This window comes from Piliocolobus tephrosceles, chromosome 21 (assembly GCF_002776525.5).
Source record: "Piliocolobus tephrosceles isolate RC106 chromosome 21, ASM277652v3, whole genome shotgun sequence".
NCBI lineage: Eukaryota > Metazoa > Chordata > Mammalia > Primates > Cercopithecidae > Piliocolobus > Piliocolobus tephrosceles.
In genome coordinates, this window is record NC_045454.1 from 43,897,435 (window position 1) to 43,917,200 (window position 19,766).

Genomic DNA, 19,766 nt, shown 5'->3' on the forward strand with positions numbered 1-19,766 from the left:
TTTATTTATTTATTTATTTATTTATTTATTTATTTATTTATTTATTTTTGATAGAGTTTCCCTCTAGTGCCCAGGCTAGAGTGCAGTGGTACAGTCTTGGCTCACTGCAGCCTCCACATCCCAGGTTCAAGTGATTCTCCTGCCTCAGCCTCTCGAGTAGCTGGGACTACAGGTGCCTGCCACCACGCCTGGCTAATTTTTGTAATTTTGTAGAGATGGGGTTTCACCATGTTGGCCAGGCTGATCTCGAACTCCTGACCTCCCGTGATCCAGCCACCTCAGTCTCCCAAAGTGCTGGGATTATAGGCGTGAGCCACCGTGCCCAGCCACATGTCCTATGTCTCACTAATCTTGCCCAAAAGGTTCAGTTTTTGTTTTTTTGTTTTTTAAATGGAGTCTCCCTCTGGCGCCCAGTCTGGAGTGCAGTGGTACAATCTTGTCTCACTGCAGCCTCCGCCTCCCAGGTTGAAGTGATTCTCCTGCCTCAGCCTCTCGAGTAGCTGGGACTAGAGGCGCCCGCCACCACGCCTGGCTAATTTTTGTATTTTTGTAGAGATGGAGTTTCACCATGTTGGCCAGGCTAGTCTCAAACTCCTGATCTCAAGTGACCCACCCAAAGGCCTCCCAAAGTGCTGAGATTACAGGTGGGAGCCACCTCACCTGCCCCTATTTTCGGAATGGATTTTTTTTTAAATTTTTAAAATGTCAGCTAAGATTATTGTGAAGATCAAATAAGATAAAAACCTAATAACCTAAGTAAATGATAGGGCTCCACTTGGCCCAGTCTCAGAAGTTTCAAGAAAACCAGTCAAACCAGCGAATGTAAAATAAGTCTAAATTTTCTTTGCACTATTCACAGACCGCCAAAGAGAATCTAATTCATGTTTCAGAACATACCACACTTGCTAAAATCCCGCAATACTCATGAAAACTCCAGGCTCCTAACTACAAGACATCACTGTGGATCGTCCAAATACAGCAAGCCCCAATCTTAGGACAGGAATGAGGCATGAATGGCCTCTGTGCTAATGATCTAACTGAATGCTGAATTTGTTATTTCCCCTCTGAATCCACTTGGAGATTTCCTTTATATCTGACTTGAAATGGAGGATATATACTCCTCTATCCTTGACATAGGAGATAATACACACAAAGTATTTCATTGTAGTATCAAGTACACATCCTGTTCTGTGTCCATAGGATTATGACTAATTTAGGGCACAGCTTAACAGTGTGGTACTATTGAATGACAGACAGATGTCTGTTTTGTTGGATGTACGACAAGCCATGTAACCTCCCTAGACTTTAGTGTCCTCTCTGTAGAATGGAATAAAAATACCATGTGGGATTGTTCCGATAATCAAATGAGATAATTCAGGAACAACCCATGTGAATTACAGGGCTGTCCTGGGTTCCGTCTTTCCTTGTATCTCTCACAGAGCCTCAAAGGAGATGCAATTCATGACCTAGAGAAACACTAATGACAACTTCTCTTATCCCCAATTCCTTTCTTGCTCCAATGGTAATGCCACTCCTGTCATCCTGAAGTCTCTTGTTTTTGCCACCACATCCGTTTTGCCAATTTTTCTCCAGTATTCCAAACCATACTAACCCTTCCTTCCTTCCTTCCTTCCTTCCTTCCTTCCTTCCTCCCTCCCTCCCTCTCTCTCTCTTTCCTTCTTTCTTTCTTCTTTCTTTTTCTCTTCTCTTCTCTTCTCTTCTCTTCTCTTCTTCTTTTCTTTTTGAGACACGGTCTCTCTCTGTCGCATAGGCTGGAGTGCAATGGCACGATCTCAGCTCACTGCAACCTCCGCCTCCTGGGTTCAAGCGATTCTCCTGCCTCAGCCTCCTGAGTAGCTGGGATTACAGGCGCCCACCGCCATGCCACACTAATTTTTGTGTTCTTAGTGGAGAGGGGGTTTCACCATGTTGGCCAGGATGGTCTTGAACTCCTGACCTCAAGTGATCCGCCTATCTAGGTCTTCCAAAGTGCTGGGATTACAGGCGTGAGCCACCGCACCCTGCTCCATATGAACCATTTCTATCCCTCATCTCTCTATACTTTTACCTAAAAATACCACTCTATTCACCCATCACATTTTTGTCAGTTCTACATCACACACAGACACACACACACACACACACACACAGGCTGGAAAAAAATTGTACTATCATGAAATTTTGTGAAAGGAGGTAAGCTGAGAGAGTAAGAATCAAACTAAATTATCTTTATGGGTAGAGACAATACGAATAAGATCAGAAAGCTCACTCATCCATACATGCGTCTTTCCACCCTTGTAACGTATTTATTATTATTGCTGGTGCATACTAGATTCCCAATAAATAGGGACAGCTATTATGATATTTTTATTTCAGGAATAATAATAGTGATGATCTCCACCATTATTGTCAAAGGACAAAGCACGAAATAGGTACGAAATAAAATGTAGCCATTATCCTTTATTCACAAAAGATCTTGGCCCCACTTCTTCTCAATGAAATGTCCATGACTTGTTCAACTTTGGCAACTCTGGGCTGAGACGATGGAGGTTCCTTTGTGAGCTGAAGTCACGCATCTAAGGTGGAAGCCCTTCCCCTCCCTCTGGCTGGCTGAGGGATAGCCCAGATGGGTCATCATGAAAGTTTCCCATGATTTCCATTTCTAGATCTACCATCTTCCCCTCCCCTACCTCTCACCCATCATAATCGTCCTTCTTTACTCTTTCCTCCCTATCTGCAGGTTATAACCGTCGGTACCAGACCCCTGCCACCAGCAGTGAGTATTCAAAGCTGTGATATTCCAATGGCCTTGGGACCCTTCCTCCCCAAGGTGCATTCCTCAAAAAAGAAACTGATCATTCCCCTCCCTGCGGGCCCAGTCACAGCCTCAGAGCAGCCCCTAACTCATCAAGGTCTTGGTGTGAGTCAAGATAGAAGCCCAAATACCAATTAGCAGTTCCTGTGCCACATTCCTTTAGGAAGACACCCAATCATTTTTCCATGTTCTTTTTTGCTCAGCTCCAGTGACTTCTACATTCTCCCCAGGAATTTCCACATCCTCCATCCCCAGCTCCACAGGTAGGAGGCTCCTCTCTGGCGTCTGTGAAATTTAACACTGCACGGTCTGTTCCCTGCTGACCACCCAGCCTCAGCCTGTTCCACTCTCTCTCTTACTCTCTATTTTTTTTCTTTTTTCTTTTTCTTTATTCTTTTTTTTTACACGGAGTCTTGTTCCGTCACCCAGGCTGGAGTGCAATGGCATGATCTAGGCTCACTGCAACCTTCGCCTCCCAGGTTCAAGTGATTCTCCTACCTCAGCCTCCCAAGTAGCTGGGATTACAGGCGTGTGCCACCACATCTGGCTAATTTTTTGTATTTTTAGTAGAGACAGGGTTTCACCATGTTGGCCAGGCTGGTCTCGAACTCCTGACCTCAGGTGATCCACCTGCCTCGGCCTCCCAAAGTGCTGGGATTATAGGCATGAGCCACCACTCCTGGCCCACTCTCTAAATTTTGACCATCCCAGGTACTTGAGTGGTATTCTAGCACCCTAACTTCTGTCCAGCCTCAGGAGTTTTGCACTAGCGATTCCTGGAGACCAGCTATGGTTGGTATCTTCTCAACTTTCTATTTTTTTTTTTATTTAATTTTTTTTTTTGAGATGGAGTCTCACTCTGTCACTCATGCTGGAGTGCAGTGACACGCTCTTGGCTCACTGGAACCTCTACCTCCTGGGTTCATGCAATTTTCCTGCCTCATCTGGAAATTTTCTCAGTGGCCAAGATCGCGCCACTGCACTCTATCCTTGGCAACGGAGCGAGGCTCCATCTCAGCAAAAAAAAAAAAAAAGATGGAAGTTGGGCATTCCTAACCCTCAACCCTGCCTGTGATTCTGGAGTTATTGGATAGAACCTGGTGTCCTGTAATTTAAATTCTGCCTTCCGGCCTCCTGTTTTGTGAGTCACACTACTACAAACTTTTTACATGCTGTAGACAGGATGTTCACTCTCCACTTCCTCACTGCTCGGCCCCAATCAATTCAACCATTTATGTGACATGCCTAGCTCCTCTGGGCTTGTTCACATGTAATGTGTATTGTAAAGCAAGTCATTCCATGATCAATGAGGTCACTTTTTCTAGGTGCTTTCGAAATTTGTTCTTCTAAATCTAATTCATTAATTTTAATTAATGACTAAAATCATTAATTTTCAGTAGTTTGATTACGATGTGTCTGGGCATGGTTTTCTTTGAGTTTATCCTGCTTAAAGTTTTCTCAGCTTCTTGAGTCTCAAAGGGTTTGTTTTTCAAGCAATTTGGGAAATGATGTGAGACTATATCTTCAACTTTGTTTTCTGCTCTGATTCTTTCTCCCCTTCGGACCTCCAGTGAAATGATGTTGCCCCAAGAGACCCTGAGGTTCTGTTCATTTTGTTATTTGTCAACCTTTTTTTCCTCTCCAACTTTCACCTGAAATAATTTTTATAGAATTTCACCTTAATAATTTTTATAGAATATTTTCACAATCACCAAGCCTTTTCTCTGTCAGCTCCATTCTGCCCGTCCGTTGAATTCTTTTTATCTCAGTTACTTTATCTTTCAGTTCGAAAGTTTCTATTTTGTGATAGATAGATACATAGATAGATAGATAGATAGATAGATAGGTAGATAGATGATAGATGTTATAACATATATATTATATATTTATGTTATATAAAAATATATTTATGATTATAATGTAATATATAGGTTATATATAGCTATTTATATAGCCATAACTATATATAAACTATATATAGTTATATATAACCATATATAGTTACCATATAGTAACCATATATATAAAACACATAGTTACATATATAGTGTCTCTTTCTATAGTTATAGTTATATATATGGTTATAGATAGAGTTTCTACATCTGTAACTGTATATAGTGATATATGTATGTTTCTCTGTACATAACTATATATATTTCTATATCTATAGTTATAGAAACTATAGATATAACTGGGAGATGCTGGGGAAAGATGGCATGAGGAAGCTTGGAGCAGTCATGGTCATCCCCGCTCCGCGCCGAACTCATCAAGAACAGGAGAAGGGTCCTCCTCATTCTCCAGCCATGTTGACCTTGAGCAATTTACTTACCCTCTCAGTACCTCAGTTTTCTCACCTGCCAAGTGGGGATAATAATATTTCATAAATTGGTTGCAAGTGTTAAATGCAACTCTATGTAAGAACACCTAGCACGGGGGCTACCAGGGAATTCGGTTTAACAAATATTTATCAGGCACCTATTCTGGGCTAGGCGGAGGGGATAAGATGTTGACTAAGTCAAATGCAGTCCCTTCCCTCACCAGGTTTACAGTGTATTGGGGAAGACTGAAATGGAACAAGCAATTACAATTAACAATAAAAGACAACCAAGTTATTGAGCACTTACTATATGGCATACCATGTGCTATTTTTTTTTATTTTTAACTTTTCATTTTGAAATAAATAATAAATATAATAAAATAAATAATAAATAATATAAATAAATAATAAATAACTTTTCATTTTGAAATAAATAATACATATAAATAAATAATAAATAACTTTTCATTTTGAAATAAATAATAAATAAATTCAGGAGATGTTGCGAAAATAGTGTAGCATTCCCCTGTACCCTTCACCCAGTTTCTCCCCAATGGCTACATCTTACACAACTCTAATACAATATCAAAAGCAGGAAATTGACGTTGTTAAAAATCCATTTTACTGGTTTTACCTGTGTGTGCGTATGTGAGCTTGTGTGTGTGCATGCACGTGTGTGTACACGTGTGTGCGTGTGTGCATGCATGTGTGTGCGCATGTGCATGTGTGCATGCATATGTGTGTGTGCATGTATGTATGAGTCTTTGCACGTGTGTGCATGTGCACCTGTGTGTGCATGCACGTGTGTGTCCATGCATGTGTGTGTGCGTGTGTGTGGGTAGCCCTATGCAATTTTTATCACATGGGCGTAACCCTATAATCACCACCGACATCAAGATTCAGAACTGTTCCATTCCCCCAAAGATTCCCCTCATGCTACCCTTCATAATCATGCCCACCAAGCCCAACACTATTGAATAGAATAACCATTGTATTCTGCTCTCCATCTCCATCTGCCTCTCTACAATTTTATTTTAAGTATGTTATTTAAATGGAAATGTCCAACATGTCACCTTTGGATTTGGCTTCTTTTCCACTCAGTGTAATGCCCTGGAGATGTGTTCTTTTTTAACAGTCATGTAACCTTCCTAATTTCCCTCCAAAATATCATTATGACCCTTGTCGCCTTTTTTTTTTTTTTTTTTTGGTTTGAGATAGTCTCGCTCTGTCGCCCAGGCTGGAGTGCAGTGGTATAATCTCAGCTCAGTGCAGCCTCCATCTCCCAGATTCAAGTGATTCCCCTGCCTCAGCCTCCTGAGTAGCCGGGATTACAAGTGCATGCCACCAAGCCTGGCTAATTTTTTATTTTTAGTAGAGACGGGATTTCACCATCTTGGCCAGGCTGGTCTCGAATTCCTGACCTCAAGTGATCTGCCCGCCTTGGCCTCCCAAAGTGCTGGGATTACAGGCGTGAGCCACCGCGCCTGGCCCGTTATGCGCATTGTATTACAGTGGAAGAAACTGAGGTATAGACAGGTAACGTGTCCACGGTCACTTGGCTGGTGAGGGGCAGAGAGGGGATTTGAAAACAAATCTGACTCACTAGTGTGGCCGTAACCACGGTAACTATGTCTGTCTACCATGTGGTCTCCTCTTTATTAAAGGAAGGGCAAGTTCTGGGAGTTTGGGGATTGAGTGGGGAAGGGTAGCCAAGTGAAGCAGGTCAGAGAAGGTCTGCTTTAAGGACTGCTGTTTGATGTTTCGTTGTTGTTGTTCAATGTTCAATGGGATTGAGTTGACTCTTTTTTTCTTCTTGTTCCCCAAAGCATGAGACTGTCCCAGTCCTTTTCCCTTTTAACTTCTCAGCTAGAGTTTGTTAGGGTGGGTATGGGCACCTGGCAGAGTCTGAGACCTCAGCTTCCAGTAGTCACACATTCTAACCCAATACACCCACCCTGGTCCCCTAACCTGCTTCTGGGCCCAGGTAACGCATTTTAGCAACATTCCACTTTTCTCCTTACCTGGCTTTCCGTTATCCGTCCAAACTAAAGCACCCACCTGTCTGCTTCAAACTCTTGCTTCAAGCACTCCGTCTGGGTCCTCAGAAATTGACTTAGAGTCAGTTCAGATCTGACTCAGGCGTGGTCTTCTTTTCTCCTTCCTTGCAGCAGCCACAGTGCCATTCATGGTGCCATTCACCCTCAACTTCACCATCACCAACCTGCAGTACGTGGAGGACATGCGGCACCCTGGTTCCAGGAAGTTCAACACCACAGAGAGAGTCCTGCAGGGTCTGGTGAGAGCCCCGCCCACCTTACTCCTCCCCCGCCCACTTAGACAAACCACGCCCACCTCACACTACCTCTCCCACTGATGCCTGCCATGGCCACCTCATCCAACCCCAGCCACCTTTCCCTGCCCCACCCACTGATTTTAGCCAAGCCCACCTCACCCTGCCCTGCCTACTGATGCCAGCCACGCCCACCTTTCCATGCTACGCCCACTTATTTCAATCACGCCCACCTCACCCTGTCCCACCTACATCACTCCAGCCTGGTCCACCCGTCCAATGCCCCACTCTTCCTGGCTTCCCACAGCTGTTGTTTCTGTTTCTCACCTCCCCTCTCCTTCCTTGCAGCTCAAACCCTTGTTCAGGAATAGCAGTCTGGAATACCTCTATTCAGGCTGCAGACTAGCCTTACTCAGGTGAGACCCTCCCCAAGAAAAACACAACCCAACAGATGAATATGACCCTAGTGTCTGGGCTCCTTGACTCTGTTCATACTTGGAACAACTATTGCCCATGGATACTAAGCATCACCACCACCAGCAGCAGCTAACTATTCCTAAGACCCAAAGGGCATTATGTACTTTATATTTAATGCCTCATCAGTGTTTGCAACAGTCTCATGAAGCAGGAGCAGAAGGGGAAACTGAGGCCCAGGTTAAGTGGCTTGTGCCAGGGCACACGAAGCAACTCCAGCACTTCAGGTTCTAGATCCAAACTCCTATCCCTTAGGTGGCACTGCCTCTTCTGCTCCCTTGCAACATGTGGAAAACCCCAATCTGACTTCCCTCCGAAGGAACTTTCCCAGAGAATCTAAGAGGGGAAGAAAGGAAGGCGTTCAGCCCTTACACACAGGAGATCAGCTCTTGAGTGACTCAGAACGCAGCCACAGAGGGCCTGGCCGGTCTGAGGGAGACTGAGAAGTGCCGAGGGCACTGTCCCTGAGTGCTGGAAAGGGCAGGTCTGTTAGGGTAGATGTTGGTTGATATCATTTCCTGCCTGGCATTCTCACCTTTCACACCTCTCTCACAGAATCTCCAAGTGTGTCTCTCCCAAGGGTCCCATTTTATCAGTCATCTACCTCCAGCTTCCTTTCCTTCCCAGGGGGAAGTGGGGACAGAGTGCCCTAGTGGCTAAGAGCATTGGTGAACTCAGGCAGACCTCAGCTCTAAACCAACCCAGCTCTGCCATTTACTGAGTTCTGTGACCCTGAGCAAGTGCCTGACACCTTCTGTGCCGTTTCCTGACATATTATATATATAAAATACATATATAGACATATATTGTATATACATATGGAGGCATATTTTATAAATGCATGTTTATAGACATATTTTATATGCATATGCTATATACATATACAGCATATGTTATGTATAATGTATATATTATACATATTGTTATATTGTATACCTGTTATATGTTATAACATATATAGTACATGTATCCATAACATATACATTGTGTTACATATAACATATGTATGTTAAATATAACTTATGCATGTTACATATAACATGTGTATGTAACGTAACATTATGTTACATATGTTATGTTACATATAATGTATATGTTATATATGATATGTAATTATATATTATATAATTGTTATATATAATGTATGTATTATAGTTGTTATATATTATATACAGCATATAACATATACATTATGTATTGTTATATATAATATAATCTATACATATATAACATATATGTATAACTTTTATGTTATATAATGTATATAACATATATGTGTGATGTATATAACATATCTGACATTAACATAATATATGCTATAATATATGTTATAACATTACATGTTACATATAACATATATTATGTTATAAATCAGTTTAATATACATTATGTTACATATAATGTGTGTGTTATATGTGACATATTATATATAATTATATATTATATTTGTTATGTATTATATACCACATATAACATATACATTATATATAGTTGTATATAATATAATATATACATATATAACGCATATGTATAGCTTATATGTTATACATGATGTATATAACATACATGTGATGTATAACATATCTGACATTAACATATATGTTATAATATAACATATATATGTTACATATAATATATATCATGTATAATAATATAATATGTATAAATATATAATATGTAAAAGTATATAAGTATAAATACATATCATATATACATATATATAGTATACATGTGGATACATATAACTACTACATATATCTAGTATATATTCTATATATAACCAGTCCCTGAATTACAATGATTCAACTTACGATTTTTCAAACTTTGTGATAATGCCATAGCAATATGCATTCAGTAGAAAGCATATCTTCAACACCCATGCAACCATTCTCTCATTCACTTTTGGTACAATATTCAATAAATTATACAATATATTCAACAATTTATAATAAAATAGGCTTTGTATTAGGTGATATTGCCCAACTGTAGGCTAATGTAAGGGTTCAGAGCATGTTTAAGGTAAGATAAGCTAAGCTATCATGTTCTGTAGGTTAGGTATAGTCAATTTTTATTTTTATTTTTATTTTTAATACAGAGTCTTGCTCTGTCACCCAGACTGGAATGCAGTGGTGCGATCATAGCTCACTGCAGCCTCGAATTCCTGGGCTCAAGTGATCCTCCCACCTCAGCCTCCTGAGTAGCTGGGACTAGAGGTGTGTGTCACCACACCTGGCTATTTTTTTTTTTTCAATTTTTTTGTGGAGAGGCGGTTCTTGCCATGTTGGCCAGGTGGCCTTGAACTCCTGGGCTCAAGGAATCCTCCCACCTTGGCCTCTCAAAATACTGGGATTACAGGCATGAGCCACCACGCCTGGCTACAGGGCATTTTTGACTTATGATATTTTCAATTCACAATGGGTTTATCAGGGCCGGGCATGGTGGCTCACACTTGTAATCCCAGCACTTTGGGAGGCTGAGGCAGGTGGATCACTTGAGGCCAGGAGTTTGAGACCAGGCTGGCCAAATGGCAAAATCTTGTCTCTACTAAAACTACAAAAATTAGCCAGGCGTGGTGTGACAGCTGTAGTTCCAGCTACGCAGGAGACTGAAGCATGAGAATCACTTTAACTTAGGAGATGGAAGTTGCAGTGAGTCAAGGTCACACCACTGCACTCCAGCCTGGATGACAGAGAGAGACTCTTGTCTCCAAAAAACAAAAAAACAGGCTGGGTGCATGGCTCACGCCTGTAATCCCAGCACTTTGGGAGGCTGAGGCTGGTGGATCACCTGAGATCAGTAGTTCAAGATCAGCTTGGCAAACATGGAGAAAACCCATCTCTACTAAAAATACAAAAATTAGCTGAGTGTGGTGGCGGGTACCTGCAGTCCCAGCTACTCAGGAGGCTGAGGCAGGAGAATGGATTGAACCTGGGGAGCAGAGGTTGCAGTGAGCCAAGATCACACCACTGCACTCCAGCCTGGGCAACAGAGTGAGACTCCATCTCCAAAAACAAAAGAAAACAAAAACAAAAAAAGAAAATAAAAAACATGGGTTTATCAGGACATAATACCATCATGAGTCAAGAAGCATCTAAAAGTACGTGGTAGTTATATAAAAATAGTTATGTAGTTATATACAATAGTTATATATAAATCAGTTTAATATATGTTAGGTAGAGGTATATGGTAGTTATATAAAACATAGTTACACAATAGTTATATAGTTGTATGATGATATAAAATAGTTACATATAAACCAATTTAATATATGTTAGGTAGAGGTATAATATATATTATATATGCTATATAATATAATAATGTATAAAATGCAAAACAATATTATATATATTTCTATATTAAGTTTATATTTACAGATCTATGTATTTATATATTTTATGTTATATATAATTGTGTTATACATAATATAATTAGTATAGTACTAACTGGGGCAATTGAGCAGTACCAACCCATACGATGCTTTGAGGATGAAAATATGTGATTATGAATACAAAATGCTGGGCCTGCTGCATAGGAAGTGTTTAATAAATGGTAGTTGTTACTATAAAGTCGTTCCTACTATAGAGCTACTCACAACCCTGGGACACAGGAGCCCCTTTTCCTCTAATCATTCAATAGTGGGTGGCCAGGTAGGTGAGTCCATGTCCTGTGGCCAGGAACAGGTGCTGAGACATGAAGACCTTCTGACTGCTTGTTGGACCAGCCACAGTTTCAGACAGACCAGCCACAAAGGACATTTTCCCCAAGCCATTTAGGTCCCTTAAGTTTCATAACAAATCTCCTAGCCCTGCTGGTCCATAGGATCTAGAGAGGATTACTTGAACCTTCTGATCCCGCCATTTGAAAACACCATGCCGTGGGCACCAGTAGGAGGGTCACTGCTACACGCACCAGTACAAGGGCCACTGCCATGGGTTACAGATTGACCCTAAGTACAGCTGTCACACATCTGGTACCTTAGGAGGCTTATTCGGGGCCATGCAGATCCCTGGCATTATTATCCTAGGATCCTACACCAAGTAAAGCAGGAGCTGCCCCTCCTCATAAACCCATAAGCCCTCCTCTTGAGCAAAGCGGCTGGGAAGGCAGAAGTTATTCAAGCTCCCCTTTGCCCCGGTTCCAAAGACAGACTCAGCTCAAGCCACATGCAGCAAACCCTATGAAAGTCTCACCTCTTGGCATTTCTGCCATGGTAATGCTTTGTGCTTCCACTAATAATCCTAGTAATTTGTTAATGGTAGGCATCTCTCTGACGAGAGCCGCATTCTTTTTGTTTGTTTGCTTGTTTGTTTGTTTGAAACAGTCTCACTCTGTTGCCCAAGCTGGAGTGCAGTGGCGTGATCTTGGCTTACTGCAACCTCTGGCTCCTGGGTTCAAGCAATTCTCCTGGCTTAGCCTCCTGAGTAGCTGGGACTGCAGACATGTACCACCACACCCAGCTAATTTTTGCATTTTTAGTGGAGATAGGGTTTCACCATGTTGGCCAGGATGGTCTCAATCTCTTGACCTCGTGATCCACCCGCCTCAGCCTCCCAAAGTGTTGGGATTACAGGCGTGAGCCACTGTGCCTGGACTGAGAGCCACATTCTTGTTAACCACAGTTTCCCCAGATTTTGCATTAGGGGCTGACAAAGAGTGGAAAGGAAGGACAAAAGGATGGAGAGGTGGATTGACTAAGCATATGTAGGTTCTTAACCAGGCCAGAGAAGGATGGATCAGCCACAGCAGTGGATGCCATCTGCACACATCGCCCTGACCCTGAAGGCCTCGGACTGGACAGAGAGCGACTGTACTGGGAGCTGAGCAACCTGACCAATGGCATCCAGGAGCTGGGCCCCTACACCCTGGATGGGAACAGTCTCTATGTCAATGGTGAGCAGCTGTGATGTGGTTGGAGGCTCTTCCTCTTCCTCCTTGCTGGGCAGCCTGTAATCTCTGGCTTGAGGTCACACTCACTACCAGGCAATTGAAAATTTGTCCCTGTGCTCTACATGGGATGACTAAGTTCTGGACTTCATGTTATCTTTTTTTTTTTTTTTTTTTTGTTTGGGAGACGGAGTCTCACTCTGTTGCCAGACTGAAGTGCAGTGACATGATCTCAGCTCACTGCAACCTCCGCCTCCCGGGTTCAAGCAATTCTCCTGCCTCAGCCTCCCGAGTAGCTGGGACTACAGATGCATGTCACCACACCCAACTAATTTTTGTGTTTTTAGTAGAGACAGGGTTTCACCCTGTTGGCCAGGATGGTCTTGATCTCTTGACCTCATAATCCACCTTGCCTTGACCTCCCAAAGTGCTAGGATTACAGGCTTGAGCCACCGCACCTGGCCAGGACTTCATGGTTTCTTCATCATCATGGAATGAATTTCATCAGGGCATTCTTCCCTGATGTGAGGGCACTGATAGGAAATCTTTAACGATCCCTGTTGCATGAAACTCTTTCCATTGCACCAGGGTAGCTCTGACCCCTAATTCATCCCCCACATCTCCTCATCACTTACCGACACTCCTCCCTCCTTCTCTATGCAGGTTTCACCCATCGAAGCTCTATGTCCGCCACCAGCAGTGAGTATTCAACTCATTTCCACATGCCCATGATCCTACACCAAGCAAAGCAGGAGCTGCCCCTCTTCATAAACCCATAAGTCCTCTTGAGCAAAGCAGCTGGGAAGGCAGAAGTTATTCAGGGTCCTCTCTGCCCCAGCTTCAAAGACAGACTCAGCTCAAGCCCACATGCAGCAAACCCTATAAAAGTCTTGCCTCTTGGCATTTCTGCCATGGTAGTGCTTTCTGCTCTCACTAATAAGGACTTTTCCTCAGCTCCTGGGACCTCCACAGTGGATGTGGGAACCTCAGGGACTCTATCCTCCAGCCCCAGCCCCACGAGTAAGTACCAGTTAATGACATCTCTATTAGAGCATGCTATCTCTGTCGTTTTTACTCAGATGAAGATGGAAAGTCATAGCAAATCTACTGACAGTGAGTGGACCAACGAAATTTGTTGGCCACCTAGTGTGTACCAGATCCTAGAGATACAGCAGGGAAAACAAAACTGATACAAAATCTCTGCTCTCAGTGAACTTGTATTCTTGTCATGATGATGATGGTGGTGGTGGTGCTGTTGATGATGATGATGATGATGGTGATGGTGATGATGTTGAAGAAAATGATGCTGGTGATGGTGGTGGGGGTTACTATGGTAATAATGATAAGTTGAGTGTGATGATGATGGTGGTGGTGGTGATGATGATGATGATTATTATTAGGCTAGTGACGTTGATGATGGTAATGGTGGTGTCGATGACAATTACAATGATGGTGATGAGGATGATGTCGGTGATGGTGGTGGGATTATGATGGTAATGATATGTTGAGTGTGATGATGATGATGGTGGTGATGGTGGTGGTGATGATGATGATGATGATTATGCTACTGACATTGTTGATGATGGTGACGGCGATGTCCATGCCAATGACGATGATGGTGATGAGAATGATGTCGGTGGTGGTGGTGGGGTTACGATGGTAATGATATGTTGAGTGTGATGATGATGATGGTGATGGTGGTGGTGTTGATGATGATGATTATTATTTTTATGCTACTGACATTGTTGATGATGGTGACAGTAATGTCCATGCCAATGACGATGATGGTGATGAGAATGATGTCGGTGATGGTGGTGGGGTTATAATGGTAATGATACGTTGAATGTGATGATGGTGATGATGATGTTTGTGGTGGTCATGATGGGGGATCATCATGGTCGTGCAGGTGGTACTTGTGATGACAATAATGATGACAATAATGATAATAATGATGATGACTATGATAGTGACGATGATAATGGTGATAATAAAGATAACAGATATCACCTCACAATATTGAGCACTACATATGTGCCAAGAGCTATGCTCAGCATCTAACTACTACTATATAATCTAGTTTAGAAAATAAATTGTATCATAGATAAGAAAGGTATGGAAAATATTTATTATGTCACTCAATTTAATAGCTGCATATGGTTATTACAAAGTGCTATTCTCTCTACTTTGAATATAATGTTTATTTCCCACTCCCACTACAGCTGCTGGCCCTCTCCTGATGCCATTCACCCTCAACTTCACCATCACCAACCTGCAGTATGAGGAAGACATGCATCGCCCTGGCTCCAGGAAGTTCAACACCACGGAGAGGGTCCTGCAGGGTCTGGTTAGTGTCTTGCCCTCCACACTCTGCCCTGCTCATGATACCCAGTCCCCCTTACGTCATCTGTGCCAGGGCAATGGAAGAATATCACATCCAATTCATTCTTGCCCCATGAGATGCAAGCCTCAGCCGGGAGCAGTGGCTCACACCTGTAATACCAGCACTTTGGGAGGCCAAGGCCGGTGGATCACTGAGGTCAGGAGTTTGTGACCAGCCTGGCCAACATGATGAAACCTCATCTCTACTAAAAATACAAAATTAGCTGAGCATGGTGGTGCATGCCTGTAATCGCAGCTACTTGGGAGGGTGAGGCAAGAGAATCACTTGAATCTGGGAGGCAGAGGTTGCAGTGAGCCAAGATTGTGCCTAGGCTAAAAAGTGAAACTCCATCTCAAAAAAAAAAAACAAACAAAAAGAGATGCAAGCCTCACCCACCGAAGCCAGCCCTGCCCAACTCACTTCTGCCTGGCTCCTACATACAACTTAGCCCTCCTACTCACCTCCCTCTCCCTCCTCCACAGCTCAGGCCCTTGTTCAAGAACACCAGTGTCAGCCCTCTGTACTCTGGCTGCAGACTGACCTTGCTCAGGTGAGACCTTAGAATTTCCAGCCTGGCTGCCCCACTTGTTCTCACTCCAAAAGACTTTGCACTGCTTCCTTGCTGCACTCCCTAGGGATATCCTCACCAAAGGTGGAATTCAGGAGTCACTGGCTTCAGGATCAGTGTGTTTCCTGAGGGTCACACCCCCACACCCCACCTCAACAGAGAGAATCTGCATGGCCCATCATCAGGATTGAGCCCCTACCCTTATCATCCCTCTGAATTCCCTCCATTTCCTGTGCCTCCCTTTCCTTTAGGTGTTAAATTCTGTCACCAGGATTTCTCTCAGGACGATCATGCCTCATCCATGTGCTTTCATCCTCATTTCCAGCTCTTCACTGGGCTCGAGTCTGGCCCCCCTGTCCCGTCCATGAAAATGTCAGTTTCATCTTGCACTTTTATAAAAGTAATTGTATCCGTGACTCCACTCACAGTCCTAAGCAAGCCAATAGTGCATGCACTAAGAGTCGATGTGGCTTCTCACCTCTTTCCCAGGTTTTTCATTTCTCTGGTCCTTGCTGTCCTTCACTCAGCAATCACAAGACCCTGCCTAGATAATCTTTTCATTGTCATTTTTCCCACTGACCCTCCCCAGACCCGAGAAGGATGGGGCAGCCACTGGAGTGGATGCCATCTGCACCCACCGCCTTGACCCCAAAAGCCCTGGACTCAACAGGGAGCAGCTGTACTGGGAGCTAAGCAAGCTGACCAATGGCATTGATGAGCTGGGCCCCTACACTCTGGACAGGAACAGTCTCTATGTCAATGGTGAGTGTCTGTGATGTGGTTAAAATCTCTTCCCTCTTGCTGGGCAGCCTCTAATCTCTAATTAGAGGTCACACTCCCTGCCTGGCTTTTGAAAATTCTGTCATGTGCTCTACGTGGGATGACTAAGGTCTGAACTTCATGGTTTCTTTATCATTGTGGACTGTGTTCCTTCAGGGCATTCTTTCCTGATGTGAAGATTCTGATAGGAAATCTTCAGTGGTCCCTGTACCATGCAACTCAGTTCATTGCACCAGGGTAGCATTGAACTCCATTTGGTCCCCCACCTCTCCTGTCTCTTACCCACTCTCCTCCCTCCTTCTCTTTGCAGGTTTCACCCATCGGAGCTCTGTGTCCACCACCAGCAGTGAGTATTCAACTCATGTCCAAATGCCCCAGTTCCTACACCAAGAGGAGCAGGAGCTGCCCCTCCTCATAAACCCATAAGTCCTCTTCATGAGCAAACAAGTTAGGAGGGCAGAAGTTATTCACACGCCCCTCTGCCCAGCTCAAGAGACCAACCCAGCTCAAGCCACACATGCAACAAACCCCATAAATAGTCTCCCCTCTTGCCATTTCTGCCAAAAGAATGCTTTCTGCTTTCACTGACGAGGAATTTTCCTCAGCTCCTGGGACCTCCATAGTGGATTTTGGAACCTCAGGGACTCCATCCTCCCTATCCAGCCCCACAAGTAAGTATCAGTCAATGACATATCTATGAGAGTGTACCTGATTAGTGTAAACATCTCTGTCATTTTCACTCAAATAGAGATGGAAAATCAAAGTAAATCTAGTGATAGTGAGTGGACAAATTTGTTTTGGCCACCTACTGTGTATCAGACCCCAGGAATACAGTAAGAAAAAGAAAATCAATTTTAAAACAACCTATGCCCTCAGTGAGCTTGTATTCTTGTGATGATGATGGTGGTGGTGATAGTTATATGGTAATAATGATGTGTTGAGTGGAATGATGATGGTGGTGGTGGTGACATTGTTTATGATGATGGCCATACTGTTGATGATGGCGGTAGTGATGTTGATGATGATGGTGATGGTGATGAGGATGATGCTGGTGATGGTGGTAGAGGTTATGATGGTAATTATGATGTATTGAGTGAGATGATGATAGTGGTAGTGTTGCTGTTTATAATGATGATAGTGGTGATCTCGATGATGGTGATAGTGATGATGATGACAATGATGATGGTGATGAGGATGATTCTGGTGATGGTGGTGGGGTTATGATGGTAATGATGATGTGTTGAGAGTGATGATGTTTGTGGTGGTCATAATGGGGATTATCATGGTGGTGATAACAGTGGCGATGATGATAATAATGATGGTGATGGTGACAATCTTGGTGATGGTGATGATGGTGACAATAAAGGTAACAGAAAATGTCAGACAATATTGAGCAATACATATTCACCAAAAGCTATGCTCAGCATCTACTATTATATCATATACTTTTATAAAAGTAAATTGTATTATTATAGGCAAGAGAGGCATGGTAAATATTTTGTCACTCAATTTAAATTCTACATATATTGAAAGATAAGTCTCCTGCAAACTCCTATTTTCTCTGCTTTGAACGTAGTGTTTATTTCCCATTCCAACTACAGTCGTTGGCCCTCTCCTGGTGCCATTCACCCTCAACTTCACCATTACCAACCTGCAGTATGAGGAGGACATGCATCACCCTGGCTCCAGGAAGTTCAACACCACAGACAGGGTCCTGCAGGGTCTGGTGAGAGCCCTACCCACTTTATTCCTGCCCCTCCCCAGATACCCAGTCCCTCCTACATCATCCAAGCCAACACTGTGGAAGAAGATTGCACCCATCTCACCCTTGCCTGCAAAGGATGCAAGCCTTGCTCACTGAGGCCAGCCCTGCCCACTGGTGCCTGCTCCACACACCTGACTTCTGCCCCCCACACACGCACCTTAGCCCTCCTCTCTTTCCTCTCCTTCCTTCACAGCTTGGCCCTGTATTCAAGAACACCAGTGTTGGCCCTCTGTACTCTGACTGCAGACTGATCTCTCTCAGGTGAGACCTTAGAAGATCCAGCCTGGCTGCCCCAATTGTTCCCACTCCAATAGACTTTGCACTGCCTCCTTGCTGCACCTCCTAGGGATATCCTCACCAAAAGGGGAATTCAGGAGTCACTGGCTTCAGGACCAATGTGTTTCCTGATAGTAACACCCCCACACCTCACCTCAACAGGGAGAATCTGCATGGTCCATCATCAGGATTGAGCCTCTACCCTGATCATCCTTCTGAATTCCCTCCTTCCCCAGCCACTCCCTTTCATTTAGGTGTTAAATTTTGTCCCCAGAATTTCTCCCAAGACAATCATGCCTCATCCATGTACTTTCATCCCCATTTCCAGCTCTTCGCTGGACTCAAGTCTGGGCTCTCCTGTCCCCAAGCCATGAGAATGTAGGTTTCACCTTGCACTTTGATAAGCATGGTTGTATCCGTGATTCTGCTCACAGTCCCAAGCAAGACAATAGTCAGTGCACTCAGAAAATCCAGGTGTGGCTTCTCACCTCTTTCCCAGGTTTCTCATTTCCTCTGGTTCCTTACTGTCTTTCCCTCATCAGTCTCAAGACACAACCTAAGTAATCTTCTCATAGTCATTCTCCCTACCTACTTTCCCCAGGCCCGAGGAGGATGGAGCAGCCACTGGAGTGGATGCCATCTGCACCCACCATCTTGACCCCAAAAGCCCTGGACTCAACAGAGAACAGCTGTACTGGGAGCTGAACCAGCTGACCAATGGCATCAAAGAGCTGGGCCCCTACACCCTGGACAGTAACAGTCTCTATGTCAATGGTGAGCAGCTGTGATGTGGTTGGAGTCTTTTCCCTCTAGAATCTGGGAAGAATCTAATCTCTGGCTTGAAGTCACACTCCCTGCCTGGTCATTGAATATTCTGTCATTTGCTCTACATGGGATGACTAAGTTCTGGACTTCACAGTTTCTTCATTATCGTGAACTGTGTTCCCTCAGGGCACTCTTCCCTGTTATGAGGATGCTGATAGGAATTCTTTAATGGCCCCAGTCCCATGAAACTCATTTAATTGCACCAGGATTGCCATGGCCCCTATTGTACCCCTCACATCTCCTTAACCCTTACCCAGTTTCCTCCCTCCTTCTCTATGCAGGTTTCACCCATCGGACCTCTGTGCCCACCACCAGCAGTGAGTATTCAACTCATGTCCACATACCTCTGATCCTACATCAAGTGGAGCAGGAGCTGGCCCCTCCTCTTAAAC

General features: G+C 43.6%; 1 protein-coding gene across 1 annotated transcript in view; it reads left to right on the forward strand.

Moving 5' to 3' along the window:
• The window catches only part of MUC16 (mucin 16, cell surface associated), a 136,188-nt gene that overhangs the window by 40,735 nt on the left and 75,687 nt on the right, over nucleotides 1-19,766 (forward strand). The window contains 16 exon segments of the mRNA XM_031934726.1: nucleotides 2,741-2,776; nucleotides 3,019-3,078; nucleotides 7,301-7,428; nucleotides 7,771-7,838; nucleotides 12,614-12,786; nucleotides 13,444-13,479; nucleotides 13,735-13,800; nucleotides 15,000-15,124; nucleotides 15,643-15,710; nucleotides 16,318-16,490; nucleotides 16,819-16,854; nucleotides 17,114-17,179; nucleotides 18,110-18,234; nucleotides 18,467-18,534; nucleotides 19,151-19,323; nucleotides 19,656-19,691. Of these exon segments, the coding sequence (XP_031790586.1) occupies nucleotides 2,741-2,776; nucleotides 3,019-3,078; nucleotides 7,301-7,428; nucleotides 7,771-7,838; nucleotides 12,614-12,786; nucleotides 13,444-13,479; nucleotides 13,735-13,800; nucleotides 15,000-15,124; nucleotides 15,643-15,710; nucleotides 16,318-16,490; nucleotides 16,819-16,854; nucleotides 17,114-17,179; nucleotides 18,110-18,234; nucleotides 18,467-18,534; nucleotides 19,151-19,323; nucleotides 19,656-19,691 (1,437 nt within the window).